General features: G+C 55.5%; 1 protein-coding gene across 14 annotated transcripts in view; it reads left to right on the top strand.

Moving 5' to 3' along the window:
- EBF3 (EBF transcription factor 3) overlaps positions 1 to 20,000 on the top strand; it is a 117,225-nt gene that overhangs the window by 86,147 nt on the left and 11,078 nt on the right. For all 14 annotated transcript variants that reach the window (XM_025467660.3, XM_035707795.2, XM_025467651.3 and 11 more), the window contains exons 9-11: positions 126 to 256; positions 755 to 881; positions 18,462 to 18,550. In XM_025467660.3, coding sequence (XP_025323445.1) covers positions 126 to 256; positions 755 to 881; positions 18,462 to 18,550 — 347 coding nt within the window. The remainder of the gene's footprint in view (positions 1 to 125; positions 257 to 754; positions 882 to 18,461; positions 18,551 to 20,000) is intronic.

Genomic DNA, 20,000 nt, shown 5'->3' with positions numbered 1-20,000 from the left:
TTGCGTGCCGCCTGGAGGAGCGGCCCTCCTCTCGTCCTGCTGCGCCAGCACGACCCACGGCGGGCAGAGTGGCCGGAGTCGGGGCCGGGGCTCTAAGGTGTGCGTTCTCTGTCTTGTGCGAGCAGCCACTCCGTGCATCAAGGCCATAAGCCCCAGTGAAGGCTGGACCACGGGGGGAGCCACCGTGATCATAATCGGAGACAACTTCTTCGACGGCCTGCAAGTCGTGTTCGGAACCATGTTGGTGTGGAGCGAGGTAAGCCTGCGAGCTCGGGCCGCGTCCCGCCGTAGCTGTCCCGCGAGCGGCACGGCCAGCTGTCCGTGGTGCGTCCACGCGGGGCACCCTGTCTCAGACGCCCCCGTAACTGACGGTTCGCCTGTGGCAGGGGCTTCTCTGGTGGGTGGGCACAGAGCCCCCCGACCCCGGGGTTTCAAACCTGCCGTAGGAGGTCCCTCCGTGCGCTGCAACAATTAGTGCTAGAATTACTAGAAGCAGGTTTAAGGAGACATATGGTGGCAATTTTCATATGAATGATGCCCTGTGGCCTTTCCTGCAAAGTAAAACCCAGGATCGTTTGCAGATATTTTTCTTAAAGAACACTGTAGATCCCCGGTCTCTGGGTGACAGCTAGGAGGGAGCATTCCGAGATGATGGTCCAATTTGCGCTCATTTTGGTAATTCTATCCCAACGACAAGGGCCCGCCCTCCCCGGCCAGCGCCTCTGAAAGCCTGTTCACTGTGTGGTTTTTGTAGCTCATCACTCCCCATGCCATCCGGGTGCAGACCCCACCGCGGCACATTCCTGGAGTCGTGGAAGTCACCCTGTCCTACAAATCCAAGCAGTTCTGTAAAGGTGCTCCTGGGCGGTTTGTCTACACCGGTGAGTTCACGTTTCCGACTTCGGTGGCAAGGCGGGGGATGCCTCTTCCCGATGGGAGCCCGGAGGTGGCCCACTGGGCCTGCACAGGAGGGTTCCCCTTGAGGACAGGCCAAGCCCCCCTGGCCCGAGGGTTGGTTCAGTCGGGGGCGTGGTTTTTGCATCCTCGTCCAAGCTGGTGATGCTGTGGACAGGTGCAGTCCCCACAGGCCACGAGGGCTTGGGTCCCTCCCCTACCTGTGGACCTTTGCCTTCTGGCCCTTGAAGCGAGGTGGTGCGGCTGTCACTAGCTAGTCACCTCCAGCTTCCACTGGGCAGCTGCCTGTGTGCCCGGCCCCCGTGGAGCGGCCCTGCGTGCCCACGGTATCACTCCACGTGGGTGCTCGCTGTGTGGCTGTTCCCTTGCACAAGTTGGGACTCAGAGATCAAGCACAAGTCACGTGCCCGAGGCCACACAGTGCGAACGATGGGCCGCTGAAGGAAGCCAGGTGTCTGCCCCAGGCCCTACGCTGTTTCTAAAAGAGGACCCGTTTTCTGTGAGGGTCTCAGACATGTGTCACCAGAAAGGGTCACCTCTGAAATGGCATGTTTGTTGTCTCAGGGCTGTCGTATACAGTGCTCTGCCCACACAGGTGCTTGGTTGACATGATTCGTCCAGGTGGCTGTTGAGAGACGCCATCAATAAACTCCAAGCGTCTTTGCGTTTTGACTTTTAGTCCTAGCCTGCTGAAAGCTCTAGTGTTGTCAGAGGAGCGTTTGTAAGGATGGACAGCACCTGCTGAAACCCCGCGGGGGTGACAGGGATGGGGACTTGTTCTTCCGTATTGTGGCCTCCGTGTGCTTGTGTGGTCAGGGTGGCTGGGGCCGGGTGGGGGTCCGTGCCTGGGCTGTAGGCTGGACCACACGCCATCACCAGCTACGGGATGCCCTGCAGCACATCTGGCCGCCTCCTGGGACATGGGCCTCTCTGTCCACCAGAGAGGTGGGTGTGGAAGGTGCAGACGTCCCTTCCACTTAGGGGTTTGAGGAGGGCGGGGAGGTAACTGCACCTCCCCTTGTAGGAAGTGCTGAGTGGGTGTGAAATGAACTTACACTCCCTACCGCTCCCCACAGGCCCAGCATCACCCCAGGGCTGTGCCTGCCTCGGGTCCTCTCAGAGAGCCATGGCTGTTGTCCCCAGAGGCAGCCAGACTCCCAGCAGCCTGGCGGCCAGCCGTGATCCCTGGGGTCCTTGACGGCAGGAGTTTTCTCCTCTGTCGTCTTCCCCCAAACTCGGCATCCTGTCGGGTGGTCGGGTGGTCGAGGTGGAAGAAGGGCCACCCCCTCCTGTGGGAGCTGCACGCACTCCCAGGAGCTCAGAACTGCCAAGGAACCCTGGGGAAGTGGGTGCAGCAAGGAAAGCAGTGGGTGGAGGTCTCTGGGGACACTCCCTGGGTCAGGATGCGCTTGGCTTCCTGGGAAGACCCAGAGGCTGGGAAGGGCAGCCCGTCCAGCTTGTGAGGCCCCCAGGTTATGACACGTGGGGCCCCTGGGAAGCCCCCGTGCGGCTCCCACGAGCAAGGTGGCCGTGGGGCCTCCAGCACCTCCGTGGTGGCCCAGCCTTGCGTGTCAGCGGCCGGCGTGCCCGTGCACGCGCCCCACACCCCACGTTGCGCTCACTGTAGGGGCGCCCTTGCCTCCCAGAGACTGGCCTGTGAGCCTCGAGCTGTGGAGGCCCCAAGGCCCACCTCCTCCTTGGCCTCCTCCCTTGGGTTTTGTGGGGTCAGGGGGAACTTAGGGCGCTGTCTTAGCGGTACCTCCTGAGGATGGCTGGGGTGGCTGCCGCCAGGTCCCCAGGTCCTCCAAGGAACCTTCTTACCCTCCCTGGAGCCGTGCTGCGGGGCTCCTGTGTCCGCCACGGGATGGAGCGTCCTGCTCGGGTTAGGGCCCCATGGCCAGGTGTCCGGGTGGCCAGGGTCACTTGCCCCTCCGCGGGAAACGGAGGGGAGTTGGCTGCTCCCCAGCTCCTCATCCTGGTTAGAGGCCACGGCCGGTGCCTTCAGGGGCTCCTTGTCCAGATCCGACCTTTGCATATGCGGGCTTTATTGTGGGGGGTGCGGGTGGGGATGGGTGGGGGTGCGGGTGGGGGTGGGGTGCAGGTGGGGGTCAGCCCCCATTGTAGGAAGAACGTGATGGCAGGAAGGTCCGCTTCAGCATCTTCCCTCCCAGGCCCGTGGAAGGCGGGAAGGGCCGGGTAAGCTTTGGAAATGAGCTCAGGAGAGACTGGAAAGTGAGCAGGGCCACGTGTCCCTGGCCGGTGGGCGTCACGTGTGCAGGGAAGGGTCATCTGTCACGTGCATGGGGCGGGACCATCTATTTTGGCGGTGGCATCATGTGTGCAGGGCGGGGCCATCTGTCACATGTGCAAGAGGGGGTGGGCACCCATCCCTGGCCAGGGGTGTCACGTGTGTGTGGGGGGCACCTGCTCCTAGGGGGCAGGCGCCCACATGCAGTGCTGGAGTGGTGGTGTCGCCGGGGTCAGGGCAGGTGGGCATCGGTGGTCTCTGTGTGCAGGACACTTTCCCTGGCCGAGGCCTCCTCTGGGAGTGCCAAGGGGTGCTCCACCATCCTGCCCACAGAGGTCTCCTCTGTGGGTGCCCGGGGGGTGCTCCCCTGCTCTCCCCACCGAGGCCTCCTCTAGGGGTGCCTGGGGATGCTCCACCGCCCTCCCCGCCGAGGCCTCCTCTGGGGGTGCCCGGGGGGTGCTCCACCGCCCTCCCCACCTAGGTCAGGGGTGGCCTCAGTGAGGGCCAGCGCCCCCCCGTCTCCCCGCTGCCTCGAAGCCGTCTTCACTTTGGCGGCCCATGCCTGCACCCCAAAAGCTAACTGGGCTCCTGGGGCCGCATGTGCGGGGCCCCGCGGCCCGAGGCTTGGGGGGATTTCCTCCAGCAAGAGTTCTTTCTCGGAAGGGCGTTTGAATGAAGCCATTCAGCGAGCTCAGCCTCTCGTAGCGGGAGGCTAATTTACGGCCTCCCCCCACACCCCAATCATTAAGGGAATATACATTTCAAACGCCGTGTAAGGGATACGGGCCGCACACTCTCAGGGAGCAGAGGAAAGGTGGGGTCATAACCTGTCTGACCTGGAAGCTTCTGTCTGATTTGCATGGCCCTGAAATTGATGGGGCCCACGAAGCAATCACTGGGAATTGCACTGCCCCCCGCCCCCCAAACGGAGCCAGCCGCAGGACGCGGGCCTGCAGCCCCTGCAGCGAGGGCGCCGTCCCCTGGGCATCTGGCTCCCATCAGTCCCGGACGCAGCCGGGACACCCTCACGTGGACCCTTCCCGACCAGGCGGCCCGGCCCCGGGATCATGAACCTGGGCGCAGAGGGGGGCCCCGCCCGCAGGGCCAAGAGGCCTCGGTCGTCTGTGAACAGGGATCTGAGAAACACCAGGGTTTTCAGAACCAGACCCGGTGAGTGAAGCCAGAGTGGGTGCAGGCGCTCTGCTGCCCCCGGGACGGGGAGGCCGGCCAAGCCCATCCATCCAGACCCTTCTGCCTGCTGCTTTCAACTACGATAAAGGCACAATTACCTTGGGAGGCAGTGGCAGTTCAGTTGATTAGCACGGTGAATTAAAAGAATGAGTCACAAATGACATGTCCGGCTCTTCCATACTAGTCCTCTGTATTCCCACTGTGCCTCACCCCTGTTGTAAGAAGGTCAAAAATTAGAGAGAGAGAACAATTTTCAAGCGGCTAGCACTTAGGAGCAGAATTAACAATCACTCTGTATGTAATTGCCAGTTAATAGTAAATTGCCTTTTAGACTGTAAAATGCAATATAAACGGGTGGGCACCTAAAATTAAATTAATGAGATATTTGCTGCATTTAAAAGTGAATATAGTGCAAATTAATAACTCGAGTGCAATGCTTGTTTTAATATTTGTCTAATAGTGTATCACTTGCCTGTTTAGTAATAATTAAAATAGTGCTTCCCACCTGAGAAACTCACGGTATGGGCAGATTGGAGAGTTTTCGGGTTTATAACTTCACCGGGAGGAACACATCAAATTGTTAAGAGCAATAAAAGAAATTATTTTTTAATTAGGATATAGGCATTGCCATGTCACTTGATTAAGACAAATTGGAATCTGTACGCTTCTAATTGGAATTACCTTAGAACGAAAACCGGTCGACAGACACGTTTCCGGGTGTGAGGTGTCCTTGCACAAGCGCGAGTGTCGCTGTTTCCTCAAAGGGTCCATGCGGGAGAAAGGTTTCCTGTTACACAAAAGAACCCAAGCTGGTTGGTGACGGCTTACCTTTGAGCATCATCGCACAGGATGCCGGGGTGCAGCCGGCGGCGGGGGCTCTTACCTTTGACCCTCCGGTGCCTGAATGTTTGGCTGACCCACCTCTGTTCTAGAGCGCTCTCTTGCTCGTTTAAAGAAATTATCACAAATTACCGGCAGTCAACACAGTGTCTGCCAACAGCCAAACCCGGTTGGTTACTAAACAAGATGTTGGCAGGTGACGGTCAGCGCGTCCCGGGCGGGTGCAGCCGGAGCGGACTGCTGTGTGTCCGGGCCAGGCTCAGGTCCGCCAGGCATTTACTTGACGGGCACGTAAAAATGGTTATTTTCTTGCACAAAGACGTGCATTCAGTTTCCGGCTCGTGAAATCCTTACTCAGCCATAATTGCTAACAGTTTGTGTTCTTTCCGATACGGTATTTACGTGTGTGTGTGTTTTCCCGTAAGTCCGATTGTGCCTTAAACGGGGAACCTGTCGAGGCAGGGTGGCCCCGGGTGGGGGGCGGGGGGACACGACTGTCCTGGCCCCGGGTGGGGGGTGGGGAGACACGACTGTCGCCTCGCCCAGGGCCTACCGCAGCCTCTGGCGGGCTTCCCCCGTGCGCCCCGCCTCCCGTCACCCCCTTGAAAGGCACTCATGGTTCTGAAGTGTCTTAAAGATCTTCTGTGTGCATTCAGAGGTGATTCTGTCGACAGCACGGTGACACACTGTAGAGTCAATAGTGCCCTTCGACCACGGCCGCCACCAACTAGCTGTCCCCCGGCCGGCGCTCTTCAAACAGATCACTTGTATCCGCGGCACAAACGATTCCTAATTGCCCCCCACAAATCATACTATTTTTACCGCGCTTCACTAAGTGCTGGCGCCTTCTCTTCAACGGAAGCCACCACCTGATTATCTCAGTTGCGCATTTTTAACCGCGTGCGTGGGCCTGGCGGGGAAACAGATATTGTTAATTGCGGGCCCTAGAATTTGGGGGCGGCCTCCAGCCGGTTGAGCCGCCTGCCCCGGCCGCTCCCCGTCCCCTCCTCTGCGTGAGCCACGCAGGGTAGCCGTGGCCATCCGCGGTCCCTGGCGGAGAGACCTTGCCTTTCCGTGAGGGCGGCCAGGTGGGGCCCGCATGCCGGGCTCGGCGTGTCGGGGCCTGTCCGGGGTGGGAGAGCGGGACTGGCTGTCCGCGTGGCGCACCGTGGCGGTCATCCTTTGTCCCCGCGCTGGTGGCAAGGGCAGATTTCTGCCCGTTGACTGGGCCGGTGGGTGCACGGGCGGGCTGGCCGTCTCAGGGGTCATTTGCGGGGCTCCCCGGGGCCCCACGGGGAGGGAGGGCGCCCAGGGTGTCCCCTGCTCTGGGCAGTGTGGCGTGAGAGCGGGTGGCTTCGGCTCACCTGCCCGCGCTCCGTGGGCGCTGGCAGTGTGCGCGTTGGGCGGCGTGCCCTCCTCAAGTGGCGCTGGGAGGGCTCCCGGGGTCCCCGCTGTCCCCTTCTCTCCTGTCTCGGAGGAGGGCCAGAGAATGAGACACACCGCTTGTGCTATTGCACAAGTAGACTATTTGTCCTAATCAGTGACACCCATTTACTAGAATTGCTTAAAATGAACTATACCTCATACAGAAATCGCACATTTAGAGACTTCCATTCATCATCTGAAAATTGAGGGCCAGTAAACTTTTCTGCTCCTCCAGTGGGATCATAGGCATGCATCAAAATGTTAAAAATGATTGGTGAGAGGGAGCTGTCACCCATTTATCAAGGAAAAGAACATTATTTGCTAATTTCCCAACCAGGCTGGTGACAGGGTGCTTCGTCTTTGCACCCACGGTGACCAGCATGGCCTTTTTGTTATTAGTACAAGTCAAGCGCTTTTGGGCAGTTGCTAACAAGACACATTTGTCTGTCATCAGAGGGGCTGTGGTGGTTTTCCAACTGGCTGTGACCAAAGTCTGCTCCCGGAGCCCCGATTGGCTGCACTTCCCGGGGCCGCGCTAACCCATGAGGAGAAACCAACTGATAAATCACAAAGTTTCCGTGTCAAGGTGAAGGTATTGACTCTCCAGCACCAAACCTGACAAAATGTAGCGGAGAGGAGACAGCCATTTATCTTCCCCAAAGGACAAAAGGGTCATCCGGGTTTCACTCACTGATTGTCGAGATGTGGACGGGCGGAGGAGGCGGGCCTGGCCCTCTGCGCGCTCAGCCCCCCGCCACGGGCAGGGTCCCCGGGGCCAGCACCCCACCCGCCTGGGGGGGTGGCCCGGGGAGGGGAATCACGGGACCGGATGGGCCCACGAGCAGGGCTGTCATTGCAGTCTCTGGTTGGCGAGGACACCTGCCACACTTGGGAAAACGGCTTGGGAAGGGCCCGGGGGTGGGGAGCCGGGAACGGGGGGCGGTGTGGGGGGGACCATTTAAGAGTGCGGCAAAGTGAGCCTAGTCCACTGAGGTGCAGAACGAAGCAGAGATGCTAAACGTAAAAAATCAAATCCCACAAGCCACGCTGGCGAAAACCGGCAGGTTCAACGATGGAGACCAAGACCCACGTTCCCGTGGAGAGCCTTACGGAGGCGCGCGGTTCTTTCAATGCCCAAGGAAAGGAACGGATCACTCGGGGACCCCGGAAGGATAGAAACGACACCTACACGCTACAATTTTTTTTTTTTCTTTCTGGCTGACCACGGTCACGGAGGCCGCAGGCCGCCTCCCGCCAGGCCCGTTCGCCCGGGACGCTGGGCAGGATGCGAAGGGCCCAGGTTGGAAGTTGACAGTGAGTGCGTTTCGCTCCGGTGGGCGGTGCGTCAGGCCGGTGACGCTTCATTTGGGGGAAGGTCAGACCTGTCCATGTACATTTATTTGTTCCATGTCGACACTTGGATCCCAAAAGCTCAGCCTGAGAAAAAGTGCTTCTAAAACAATAATTATCATTCAGATCACTTGGGCCTTTTTTTTTTCCATTGTAGAAAATGCAAAAATGAGTAATTCCTATCTTAGGATGGTTTTCCAATAAAAACAAAATGGAAAGCTGTTAGGCAGTGATGTGGACTGTTTGCTATGCACCAACCGCCCCCCAAATAAAATAGAAGTTTTCAAATGCTCTTAATGAGCATATGGAATAACCGGGTTCCACAGGGGACCCGAGTGCATGTGGTATGGCACATATGCTCTAGAAGACTCATTACAGAGTGTGTTAAATTTTAAATACAGAAACTCCCATTGAGACAATCGGCCACTGCACATCGCGGTGAGCGTTGCTGTAAATCATCTTTGGAGGAAGTTTCTGTAAGGGGCGGCCTGGCAGTGGGTCCGTCTGACTCTTCTGTGCAGATGTCCCCCCTTCCCTGCCCTCGCGAGGCGAGCTTACCTTGCGTCTTCCACACACGGGGGTCCTCGCGCCTGACCGCTCGCCCGCTCCGAGCATCGAGGCCCCTGGAGGACCCAGGTAGGGCCCCGAGCCCTGTGGACAGTGGACGGTGGGTGGAGGGGCTGGTGGCCTGCAGCCCCACACTCCCAATGCCCATTTTTGTGAATCCGGGCGCCTGGTGCCAGTGGGCAGCCAGCTTTACCCCAAAAATCACTCAGTCCCTGGTTTTGGAGACCAGCTCGTGCTTTTTCTAAAGAGCACGTTCCCCAGTACAGAAACATCCCATGTGAGCTCTCCGGCGCCGTGGTGCTGGGCTGGTGGACCAGCCTCCAGGCCAAGGGGCTGCAGCCACTCCAGCATCCTTGTGGGTACCAGACCTTCACCACGGAGGTGGCACAGATCACGTCCGCACGTGCTTGCCATCGGACTACCGGGTGTTCCCAGCCACAGCCTGTAAACTTGCCTTGTGTGCTCGTTGTCAGTTAAAACAGAGGTTTAAATACCATGAAAGCAAAGGTATAGGTGCGTGAGGTGTGGGGGCTGCAGCGTCCCACGGCTCCCTGCCCATGGTCACGGTCTCCACGACAGGGTGCCGGGCCGCGTGGCCCTGCTGGTGAACACCTGTTGGCTTGGAACCCCGCCCCCACATGTCATCCACACACCCCTGCTCCTCACTGCCCAGAACCCTGCAACCATGCACATCGCTTCCGTCGTCTGCCCTCGGGAGATGGGAACGGTGTTAAAGATGAACATAGCATCGGGGGCGTGATGCTGGAGCTTACTGTCAATGTGATTTGGGGTTTACTCATGGTGTCTGGGCACAGGTTTTCCTGAGGCCCACCTGCGCCAGGTACTCCGCTGGGCACTGCAGGTGATTCAGGGGAGAAGGGAAACCATGTGGGTCTTATGGGTGCTTGGGGTGGGGCGGCCCTCGGCAGTGGGTTCCTCACCAGAGGAAAGAGCCAGGTCTTCCTGGCAGCCTCATGCCCGGTTTTGGGCTGCACTTGGCAAATGTGATGCAGAACCCACACTTAGAATCCCGCTGACTCAGAGTCTTATGGGAACAAAACTGGATCTAGAAATTAATAGTCATTAAGGTGCTGAGTTCTACGAGAGATGGAGCAGCTGGGGCACCGTGGGTCTTCTAGGAGGGACAATGATAGGGATGGTGTGGGGTGGCCAGGGAGGCTGCCCCCTGGACGTAGGCAGTAGGATGGGTGTTCCAGGCAGAGGGAGGAGTGTGGACAAAGTGTAAACTCAGCAAGCCTGGGTGGGTGGCAGGCAGGGCTGCAGGGAGGTCCCCTTGAGGCCTTCTGATCCCAGTACACTCTGGGACTTTGGATCCTTTTGTGTGGACCCGAAACTATTCCACATGAGCACAGAACCCAGAGTCCTGTGTTCAGGGACTGTGGGTGGGGGATTCCAGGATTTACATTCGTAATCTTGGCGATGCCCTTAAAGGCTCTGCCTTAGAACATTCCTGTACCTAAAGCCAAGAGTTAGAGATGCCTGCGTGGAGATCGATGTTGGGAAGCCAGGTTATGGTCCGTGGGGGGAGGCTGGTCCTCTGTCCCCCGCCTCCCCGCCCAGAGCTGGGGTCAGCCACGTTCCCTCCGGCACGGGCCTCCCTTCTTTAGGCAAACGCCAGAAGCATCTGTATCGTGAGACGACATTCAGGCTGTGGAAGGTATTGCCCGCGGTACAGGGGTAGCTGGTGTGAATGTTCTCATCAGGTTAGAGACCTGGCCTTCATTTAAATCTAGTTTTTTGTTCAGGTATCGTTCACGGAGCATAAAATCCACCCAAGCGTGCCCCCGAGTGGGTTTCAGTAGATGCACTAAGGTGCGTGAGGTGCGCGAGCGTTGTGAACTCACACCAGAAGGAACGGGGCGGGCGTTAGCAGCCACCCCCCTGCCCTCCCCCTGCACCCCTGCTCCCAGGACCCACTTCCACGGAGATGGACTCGCACAGCCTGTGCGCCCTGGCGACTGGCATCTTGCCCTCGGGATCTGGTTCCGGAGGTCACGGGCACGGTCGCAGGCCTCCCAGCCTCGTTCCTTTGCGTGGCTGAACCCTAGTCCGTCATACGAGAGACCTCAGCTCGTTCACCCGTTCCTCGGCCCCCGGACGCTTGGGCCTCACGGATAACGCCGCCGTGAGGACTCGTGAACACGTTTCCGTGTGCACAGACGAGAACGTTACGTTCGCTTTGGCTGCTCGAAATCAAAAACGTCGGTGGGCCCCTTCTGCGCTGGTCCAGTATCTTCGAGAAGCCCCGCCGCCGCTCCTCGCGTGTCTGTGCACCTCTGTGCACCTTGCGCGGAGTGGGGCGGGCGCGGCGACACGGGGGACAGCCCGGCCCGCCCTTCGAGGAGGTGGATGGACCCCCGAGCGAGCGAGGGGACGGGCTGGGGCCGTGCGCCCCGGGGACTGGCTGGCTTCGGGAGCGCGGGGGGCGTCTCCAGAGCGGCACACCCCCGGCTCGGGAGGGAGCATTACCTGCAGGGCACATCAGCTTACGTCTGTACGGAGATTTCCCGCTGGTTTAAAGTGTGCAAATCCATTGCCGGGACGGTTCTCCGCAGAGCTTTCTGTTGCCTGTTCGGGTTTCAGGACCCTTCCCTGGAAAACCGTCTCTGGGAGGGTGAGCAGCTCTAGGACACTTGATTTTTCTTTCTCAAGGCGAGGATGACAGATCGTGCGAGACCTTCCGTCCACCGAGGCCGAGGTTTACCGGCCGGCCTCTCCCTGGCCCTGCTCACGGGCTGTGTGTGCTGGCGGGAGCCGCCCTGTGCTAGAACGGCCTTGGCGAGGGGAGGCGAGGCTCACGGGGTGGCCAGTGCCCCCGCCCCGGCACGGGGAGCCCGTCCCCGGGGACAGAGAGCCACCCGAGAAGTGAGAGCAGCTGACGGGCCATGTGACTTCGTTTCCCTTAGCGGGCAGGTGTAGTTCCGACGTGACTATAAAAGCCGCCATCCGATGTATTCTTTGAGGTATGTAAACAGAATTGTTTGAATGCAATCCAGTAGTTGTCAGCAAGGGTATTATTTTGGTAACAAGGAAGATGAGCTGTCCCCTTTTCTGCATTTGGTGTCACATCACAATGCCGCCATCCGCTGCCAGGCGGTGGTGAATGGAAGCGGGTCCCTGTGCACAGGCCGGGTTGGGCTGTCTGTGTGAATACCGGAACAATATTCCCCATACGAATGACGAGGCACCTGACTTCCAATTAGAAGTCAAGTGTGGCGCTTTTCCCATCCTCAGAAGTCTCGGTTATGGAAAATACCCTCCCGCCAGCGGGTCGGAGGGGCTCCTGGGGTAGCGGCCGTGGACCCAGAGGCTGACCGAGGCCGGGTCCGAGCTGCCCCTGCTGGCGTCGGGGGCCCCGGGGCCGGGACGCCGGGAAAGCCAAGTCACTTTGGTGAGGGCACCCTGGGGTTAGCCGCCCGGTGTCCTCCAAGGGTGGGCCTAAGTCTTCCCGTGGCCGGGCCGGGGCCTCTCTGCTGAGTGATGCACACCTGCCACGGCCTTTGTGTTTCCCATGCATGCCACAATGCCTGGCTCACCCTGCCGAGTTCTGTGATTGAAATTCATTGCCAAATTTATTGAGAAATTAATGAGAAAAGCTGCAAAGTATTGACTTTGAGAGGAAAACACAACTCATCTTGAATGAGGAGGAAAATGCAGCAATAATTTAGCCAGTATTGATTTGGCCCTGTCCATGTATTGATCTTCATTTTACAATATTAATTTGCACCTGCAATCGGCTGCAAAGGGAACCGATTTCATTTCGTGGCCGCGTTAATGTGCAAAGCATTAGGTGCTCTTAAGAAGTGGGGGTATTACACGTCCTGTCGGGAAGGCAGATTTTTTTTTTCCTATTTTTGCTTGTTACTGAAATAGACTAAAAATTAATTTTTTTGTCGGACAAAATATGAAAGCAAAAACCCATCTAAACCGTGGCCCTCCTCTCTGCTGCACGGGCCGCTTTTCATCCACACGCGGAGCCGTCAGCCGCCTGAAACTCCAGGCACCTCTCATCATCATCCCGGATCAGTTCAAAGTTCATGAAATTTCTATGAGCATTGATCTCGCCCCATTGATTTTTTTTTGCAGCAGATCTTTGAAATTTTAATTTCCCGAGCATCTGAATTTCTTATAGATGAAATGCGCTCGGAGGAGACAGTTGATGATGAAGTGGAGGACTTAGCGTCATTTTAAAGCCTAAAAAAGGGAGAGAAAACAGGCCTTTGCAGACCTTGCCCGATGTTTTGGAGGTGGAGTGATGGCCGCGCTGGGGGAGGCGGGGGTGGGCGCGCAGGGTACTGGACGGGAGCTAAGTACCAGAGCTAAGTACCAGTTTTGTCCTCAGCGGCCACACATTTTTAATGCAACTTTTTATACAGTCATTTTTGAAAGAAAAGCTATCTGGAGAAACAGCAGGACAGAGAAACATTCTTCACTGTGCGATCATTTGCTCACAGCAGTGTTTATCACCTGGTCAAGTTCACCTAGTTACTTATCAGTGGGACATTTAATAACCTCAAGGTGATATAATTGCTATTGGCATTTTTCCCCCTTGGATTCAGCTGGTTAATGTGTAAACTACTTGTCAGCAAATAGCACTTTGTCACTGAAATCACTAACACCCTCTAGAGGGATGTCTTTGTATTGAGCAATTTAATTTTACTTTATTTAATTTTTACACATTACAACCTGTGTTCATTCAGGCACACTGAAGGCTTGCAGTCTGTCGGGGCAGGGTCTGGGTATCCTGTTAGTAAAATATACTATATCTTACTTAACCATCCCCATTGCCTTAATTGAAGCGCACTCTTGTCCCTCGGAAAAGGAACTGCAGATGTTCTTATTATGTAGTTATGTTGCTAATGTGAAAAACTGCCTCATTATGAGGATCTGTTTGTAGCTAGAAAATGACTGCATTATGACAAATGCATGATTGGGAAGTTACAGGAAGATGATCATTATTGAGAATGAAACTGGAACTCATTTAATAGCTCCAACCAGCAGCTGGAATGAAGCAAATGAATGTCTTCCTGTTTTTATTGTCGCAGGCAGGTTTTTCAGGCAGGAGGAACATTTGTGCTGAACCTAAAACTTCTTGTACCTTTCTTTGCTCGCCGGGTTTCCGTCGAAACAATAGAGAGGCGATGCGGAAAGCGGCTCGTTTCCTACCTGGGAGCCCCCCCCTCCACTGCTCCCCGCCGCCCTGCGCGGTTAATGCCACTATTTGAAAACCAGGAGCGTGGCCGGGAGAGCAATCGGTTAGGGGTACGTGGGGTCCTGGCGCCGCACGGGCTGGGCCAGCCCCTGGGTCTCCCCGGCAGGGGCGGGCGGGAGGGGCCCCCGCAAGCAAGCCTGGCCTCCCGCCCCTCCTGCTGCTGCGGTGCGGTCCCCGCGAGCTGGGCCAGGGGTGGGGGCAGACGGTGGGGACAGGACCCCAGCGCCCTGGGCCAGCAGCCCCCCTGCAGCGGCCGCAGCTCCTCTGCCACCCCACCCCCATCCCCACTCCAACCCAGGGGTGGCCTCTGCTCCTGGCTCCTGCTCCCCGGGCTCCCTCGGGGGCAGGTTTCCCCACCGCCGAGCCCCAGGCATGGACATAGTAGCTGCTTAATAAATGCCAGGCGAGCGGCCCGGATTTCAGACCGTTTGGCGCTATTCCTTCCTGGCGTTGCCCTTTCTAGAGGAGCGCTCGCTGGCCCCAAACGTAACGTGTTTCCAGCCTGAGATTTCGCTCGTGCGCTGCCGGCCCGGAGGCCCCGAGCGCGGCCCCTGCCTCGGCTGCGTTGGGTTTGTACCTGGCACGACTTGCCGTTGGAGTCCACTAAAAGAATCCTGTACGTTTTGGGGGTCTCAGGGCAGGGCCGGCCGACGAGGCCAGGCCCCCGGAAGGACAACTGAAGCTGCGGCTGTCACGAGGAGGAGCGTGGCGGCCACTCCGGCCGGCGGTAGCTCCTAATTGCGGCGGCCGGTCGGGCCGCGGGTGCAGCTGCCGCTCTGAGCCGGCCGCCACTCTCCGCTGCCACATTAGCTCCAGCGATCCCAACTTGAACTGACATCACAGACCGTTAAAATTTTATCAATTGCACGATGATTAATCCCCCAGTACACGGGCACGACTTAAATATTTAGAATGCTGCTTCTGTTATGACTTTAATGCATGTAAAGTAACGAGATTAACTCCAGTACACTCAAATAGATTTAAATATGTATCCGTCCCGAGCTGTAGGCGATTCCGGCGTGCAGGAATCACGGGCTCTCTGCGGCCGTGTCAGGCTCTATTTGTATGACCCGCGCTGGATGCTGGCCTGCATATGATAGCCGGATATCTGGCTTTTCACAGGCTGCCTGATTGCTTGCCCCATTTGGCATGGAATGTGATTCCTGGCCATTCTAGCTTCTGATTCATTCAGGTTTTATTGCTGTGTAATTTTCTTATTCTAAAATAAAAGCTCTCCAACAAAAATTACTATGCATTAGGCCGCGGTAGCCTACTCAAATGGATATTAATACAGTTTATCTCTAAAAGGACGAATAATGTATTTGAAACAGATAAAAGGCCCTCCACTAAATGAGGAATGTTAATATCTTATGGCACGGTTAATAAAGAGATATTTCACAAGGGAGATTTGTTTTATGACTTTTGATACAACAGCCTTATAATCTGACATATCTTAAATGATATAATTTTGCGCATACATCCATCTCTTTTATACGCAGCAGCCCCATCTTAGCGAGATTTGAATTCGGGACAAATGACGGGCGCTAATTACTTTGGGGGGAGGCGCCGGATTCTAGAACTCAGCTTCTCGGACGCAGAGACGCGGAAATCCGCGCAGTGAAGTTGGAAGCTTATAACGCGTTTTTTGAGAAATGTCTTGTTTACCCCCCACCCCCATTCAGCAGAAAATAACATTTGTTTTTGTTGTGTTTAAGGCAGAGTTTAAATTAATTTAACCCAGTGACACATGTTCAGAGACTAAGCAAGCTGCTAAATAATTCCTTGGAATAAATTGCTCAGGAACCAAGTACGTTAATTTACGGCTCTCCTGATGCTGACAGATGTGAGGGCGGTAGGAGGACCTCCAAATATTAACATAAAACAAATTCGCTTTATTCTTTTTCATATTTCTTCTTCATCCCCGCCTTGAGCTCACCCAAGGCTCCCTCTCTAATTATCCGCGAGGTCAGTAAGCAAAATTGGGAAGAAGCTGGGAGATCAATACAAATTATTCCTCAGCAAACCAGTGGTGACAGTTTGAATTGCAGCATATGTTTACCCAAAATCAGGCAATTTATCTTAATATCAGCAAAGTAATGCAGTGCAGGTGAAAGGTCAGGCAATCTCTCCCCCTCATAATTACCCAGTTCTAAAACAGGAAAGTGGTATTGATTGGCCTGGCTCGGTGCTCTGTGACTGGACGTGCCGGAGCCTTGCCCTGGCTCGGCTGGGCCCTCGCCTTGTAAACTCGGCACGCCGAGGATTTATTAGATGTGTGCGCGGGGCCGGGCGCTTTCTCCTCCAGTCGCAGAATTTGCCGGCCAAGTCCACGCGGCTGCGGGGTTCCCGGTGGTTCGGCCCTGGGCAGGCGGCCGGCTGGCCCGGCGGAGGGCCGCTGCTGGGAACCCCACCCGGGGTGATCAAACGCCTCTCGGAACCGGGAAGGCCTGCACTTCTGCCCTGGTCCAAAGGCAGGGGCCCTTTTTTTTTTTTCCCCCTTTCCCCCTGGTTCTTCCAACGTAAATTTCTCAGGTGTCCAGGAGCTGAGCGCCCCACCCCCGCCCCACCACCAGGATGCGATTTTGGGCTGCGCCCGCAGCGCCCACCCCTGCCCTTCGCGGTGTCCGGCATGGTGGGGACCCCCAGTGGCCCTTTGCCCATCCTCCCCCGAGTGCCCGGCGGAGCGGCGATCTCGTTCTTGGCGCTGCACTTGAGATGTGAGCGCTCTCTGGGCCGAGGTAGCAGGTGAAAGGTACCCTCCTCTTTGCACTGCTTTAAAATATTTTCAATCCTAGAAGAATATCAATTCAACTGCAACATTGGAAAATGTCTCTCCCAGAACGAGAGTGTATGGTTATTACAAGTCATAAAGCTTCTGAAAGCTTGCATTAAAGCGTCCATCACCTGTCAGGGCCATTTGCATGAAATCAATAGTGGCCGCCCATCTATCTTTTCTGATCACCTTTCATCAGGCCGATTCATTAAGTCAAACAGTCATGGTGATTAGCTGGGAGAGAGGAGAAACCCTGACACGTTCGCAATGCACAGTGGGCCACCCTTTTTGTTCCCTAATCAAGAAATGTAATACTTTATCTAATCCTTTTTGGACCAAGTCGCTGGGTGAGGCCCATCCGCCCGGCTGCCCGCACCGCACTTTTGCCTGACACCCTTGTCCCGGCCCGGGCCGAGACATGACAAATTGTCTCCCAAGTCAACGCTGACAGCTTCTGATGATTAATGGTTTGATTATGAAGTGGTTTTACACATATAGAATTTACATCACAGAGAGTTAGAAATTTTGCCGTGTCACATACGCCGAGGCATTTTGAAGAGCTTTACTATTTGCAAAGAAAAAAGAGGGCAAAATCGCAGCAAAAGCCATGTCATGTAAAATCAATACGTCGGATCAATGCTTTATTAACAAGAAAATGTCTTACTTCACATTCCTGTGCGGACCTTTGTCTCCGGGATGTATGATGGAATGTCAGATCATATTGTGGCCCTCAACTTACGGGCGCGTTATTGAGTGTACGTGCGAGTCTTCCGGCCCCGCCGCGTCCCAGGCCCGCCGTGGGTGTTGACACCGGCGCTCGAGGAAAACGGTGACCAATTATTTCGGAGAGCACTTTCAGAGGCAGCCTCTAACCTCGTTCCTCGAAGCCGGCGCCTTTGTGTTCCCGTGCTCTGCAGACCTGCTGAGTTGGGTGGTGTTAATCATCAAATTACATGCTGACTAATGAGTGATGGCCCAAATTGTGGGCTGCGTAATGAATAGATGGCGGCAGGTCCTATTAGTCTCAGAAAACCCCCTGATTTATGTCGCGCCGTGCACCGTGGCGTTACTCCACGGAAAACGATATCTACATCAAGAAGTAATGTACTCTAATAAGTATTTTCATCTTAACTCACGTCCCCGGGCCTCCGGGCTCAGTTTTTGTTGGAGTCAGGCAGAGCCATAATAAAGCCCAATGGCTCCTTATAAAGCTTGTTAAACACAGAGTGTGCAGTCGGACGGAGTCCCGGCCGTGATTCATGCACTGTACACAGCGCGTGTGCCGCTGATTTATGGCCGCGCACAGTTCATAGTCAAAATTACAATTTGAGGGATAAAAAGATTAATTACTATTTGTGGCCGGCAATTTCGTGAGGCTGGTGGAATGATAGTGCTCTACATCAGTTTGTAGTCAGCCATTCACAGATTATTAAAGCTTTGCAAGAATAAGTGCTCCTCCTGCCTGGTTTGTGCTCAGGCAATATGCTAGACAGAAAAGGACCACAGGGATAAATCTGAAGCTAGCAATAGCTGGACATATGTCATAATTGCCAGTTTCCCATAAATCCCTGGCCGGTGTGGAAGGCACCGCGTGATGTAGACAGTGATCATGACAGTGGTGATTGCTATATATGGCCCCAAGACTTGCAACTTTCCGACTGCACTACCATTTTTACAATATATTGAGTAACCCTTTGACTCTCTTCCAGTCTAATTATAGATTAGAAATAATCATTGCGTTTATGTGCAAAAGAAAGGGGGGAAAGCCATTCCTTGAGACAGAGCTAGCATTCGGGGGTGCGTGCCTCCGAGAGCGTCAGAAGAGGAGAGTCACACATTTATTTGTAAGCGTGCAATAAACGAGTAATGGATGACATAAAAGTAATTAACCTGACCTACATTTCTGTGTCCTGTTACAGCCCTTAATGAACCAACCATAGATTACGGCTTTCAGAGGTTGCAGAAAGTGATCCCAAGACATCCGGGTGATCCCGAAAGGTTACCCAAGGTTAGTAAAAGAGCAAGTGGTGCCCTGCGTGTAGCGGGTCGGCCACCGGGCTGGTTCCGGTTTGGGGGCAGCAGGTGCTCCGGGACGGGCGGTGGGGGGGGGGGCGCTTCCGGGTGCCCCGAAACCCGCACCCACACGGCGAGGCCGGCAGGTGTGGGGAGCCGCCCCGGCCTGCGCCAGGTCCGCGCCAGGTGGGCGAAGAAGGGCGAGGGCAGGGGGCCCAGCGGTCGCTGGTCTCGTGTCTCGTCTCCGTATGTATAAAGGAGGCAAAGACAGGCTTCTCTGATACAAATATTTTGGATTCTGCGAGGGGGACATAAACTTCTGCGTAATGAAATAGTTCAATTAAACATTTTCCACTCCAGTAGCCTGCGCTGATTTCAATCTAAGCAGCCCCAGACTGATCTGTGATTACTTGACTCTTGTTTTCCTTTCATTTTCTAAAGCTCGATTCAGTTTAATCTTTTGTTTACAAAGCTTTTGTTATAAGTCCCTGACTTAGCAGGCTAACAAATGAAGTCCACATATTAATATCGAGGGGGACTTTTCATTTAAATTCAACAAAGACAAAAGCTGTCCGTGTTGTCTGTGCACACGCCACGTATCACAGGAATTTCATTTTGATGTATAACATTAAAGATAAGTCAAGCTTATAATTTTTCCTCGCCTTTGATATAATTTTGTCTCTTTCTCTCTTTAGAAGCCATCTCTGATTTTCAAGGCAGAGTTGAAAACACAAAATGAAAAATGAAGTCATAACATTATGACTGATTATTTTACATTCCATCCCTGTGCGCACCCAAGTCTTGACCACCTCTGAGTTTTATTAACACAATAAAACCTTTTAGACATTACCTTTTTAATGCTCAGCGTGAACATAAGCAATATCATTAGGTTCCTCTTTAATTTGTGAACATGCTAGCAATGGATGTCAGATATTCGCTGTTAGAATCATGGGAGCCAGGGAGAGATGTTTTTCAAATGCAGAGCAGTTGAGAGAGGTGTTTTGTTTCTGAGGGTGCACCCTGGCAGGACGAGTCTTTCCTGGGCCCGCGTGTCGCTACCCAGAGGGCTCACTGCCAGCCTCAATCTGGGGGTGGCTTTGCACTGGGTCAGCTGCCAGGCATGGTCACGCCCGCACCCGGAGAGGCCCCGTGTAGACACCAGGCTTGAGGCTAGGCGACCCCTCCCCCCAGGAAGAGCACCCCCCGACCCCGCAGGTGCCCTCTGGGGAGCGGGTGGGGTCCCAGGTGGGCTCCCCCTGGCCCTGCCCTGCAGGACCTCACAGCTTCGTCAGCTGGGCTTGGCGCCACAGGTGACCACGTGCCCGGGAGGCCCTCGCTGGCGAGCAGCTAGTTGCCTCGGGAGTCACCCTTCCACCCTGCTTGGCTTGGCTCGTGCCCCCCCAGTACAGCTGGGGGTGGACAGGGCTCCTGGGAAGCCTGCCAGA

This window comes from Canis lupus, chromosome 28 (assembly GCF_003254725.2).
Source record: "Canis lupus dingo isolate Sandy chromosome 28, ASM325472v2, whole genome shotgun sequence".
Lineage (NCBI taxonomy): Eukaryota > Metazoa > Chordata > Mammalia > Carnivora > Canidae > Canis > Canis lupus.
The sequence above is the reverse complement of the archived record's forward strand: the minus strand, read 5'-3'. Positions and strand labels throughout refer to the sequence as shown.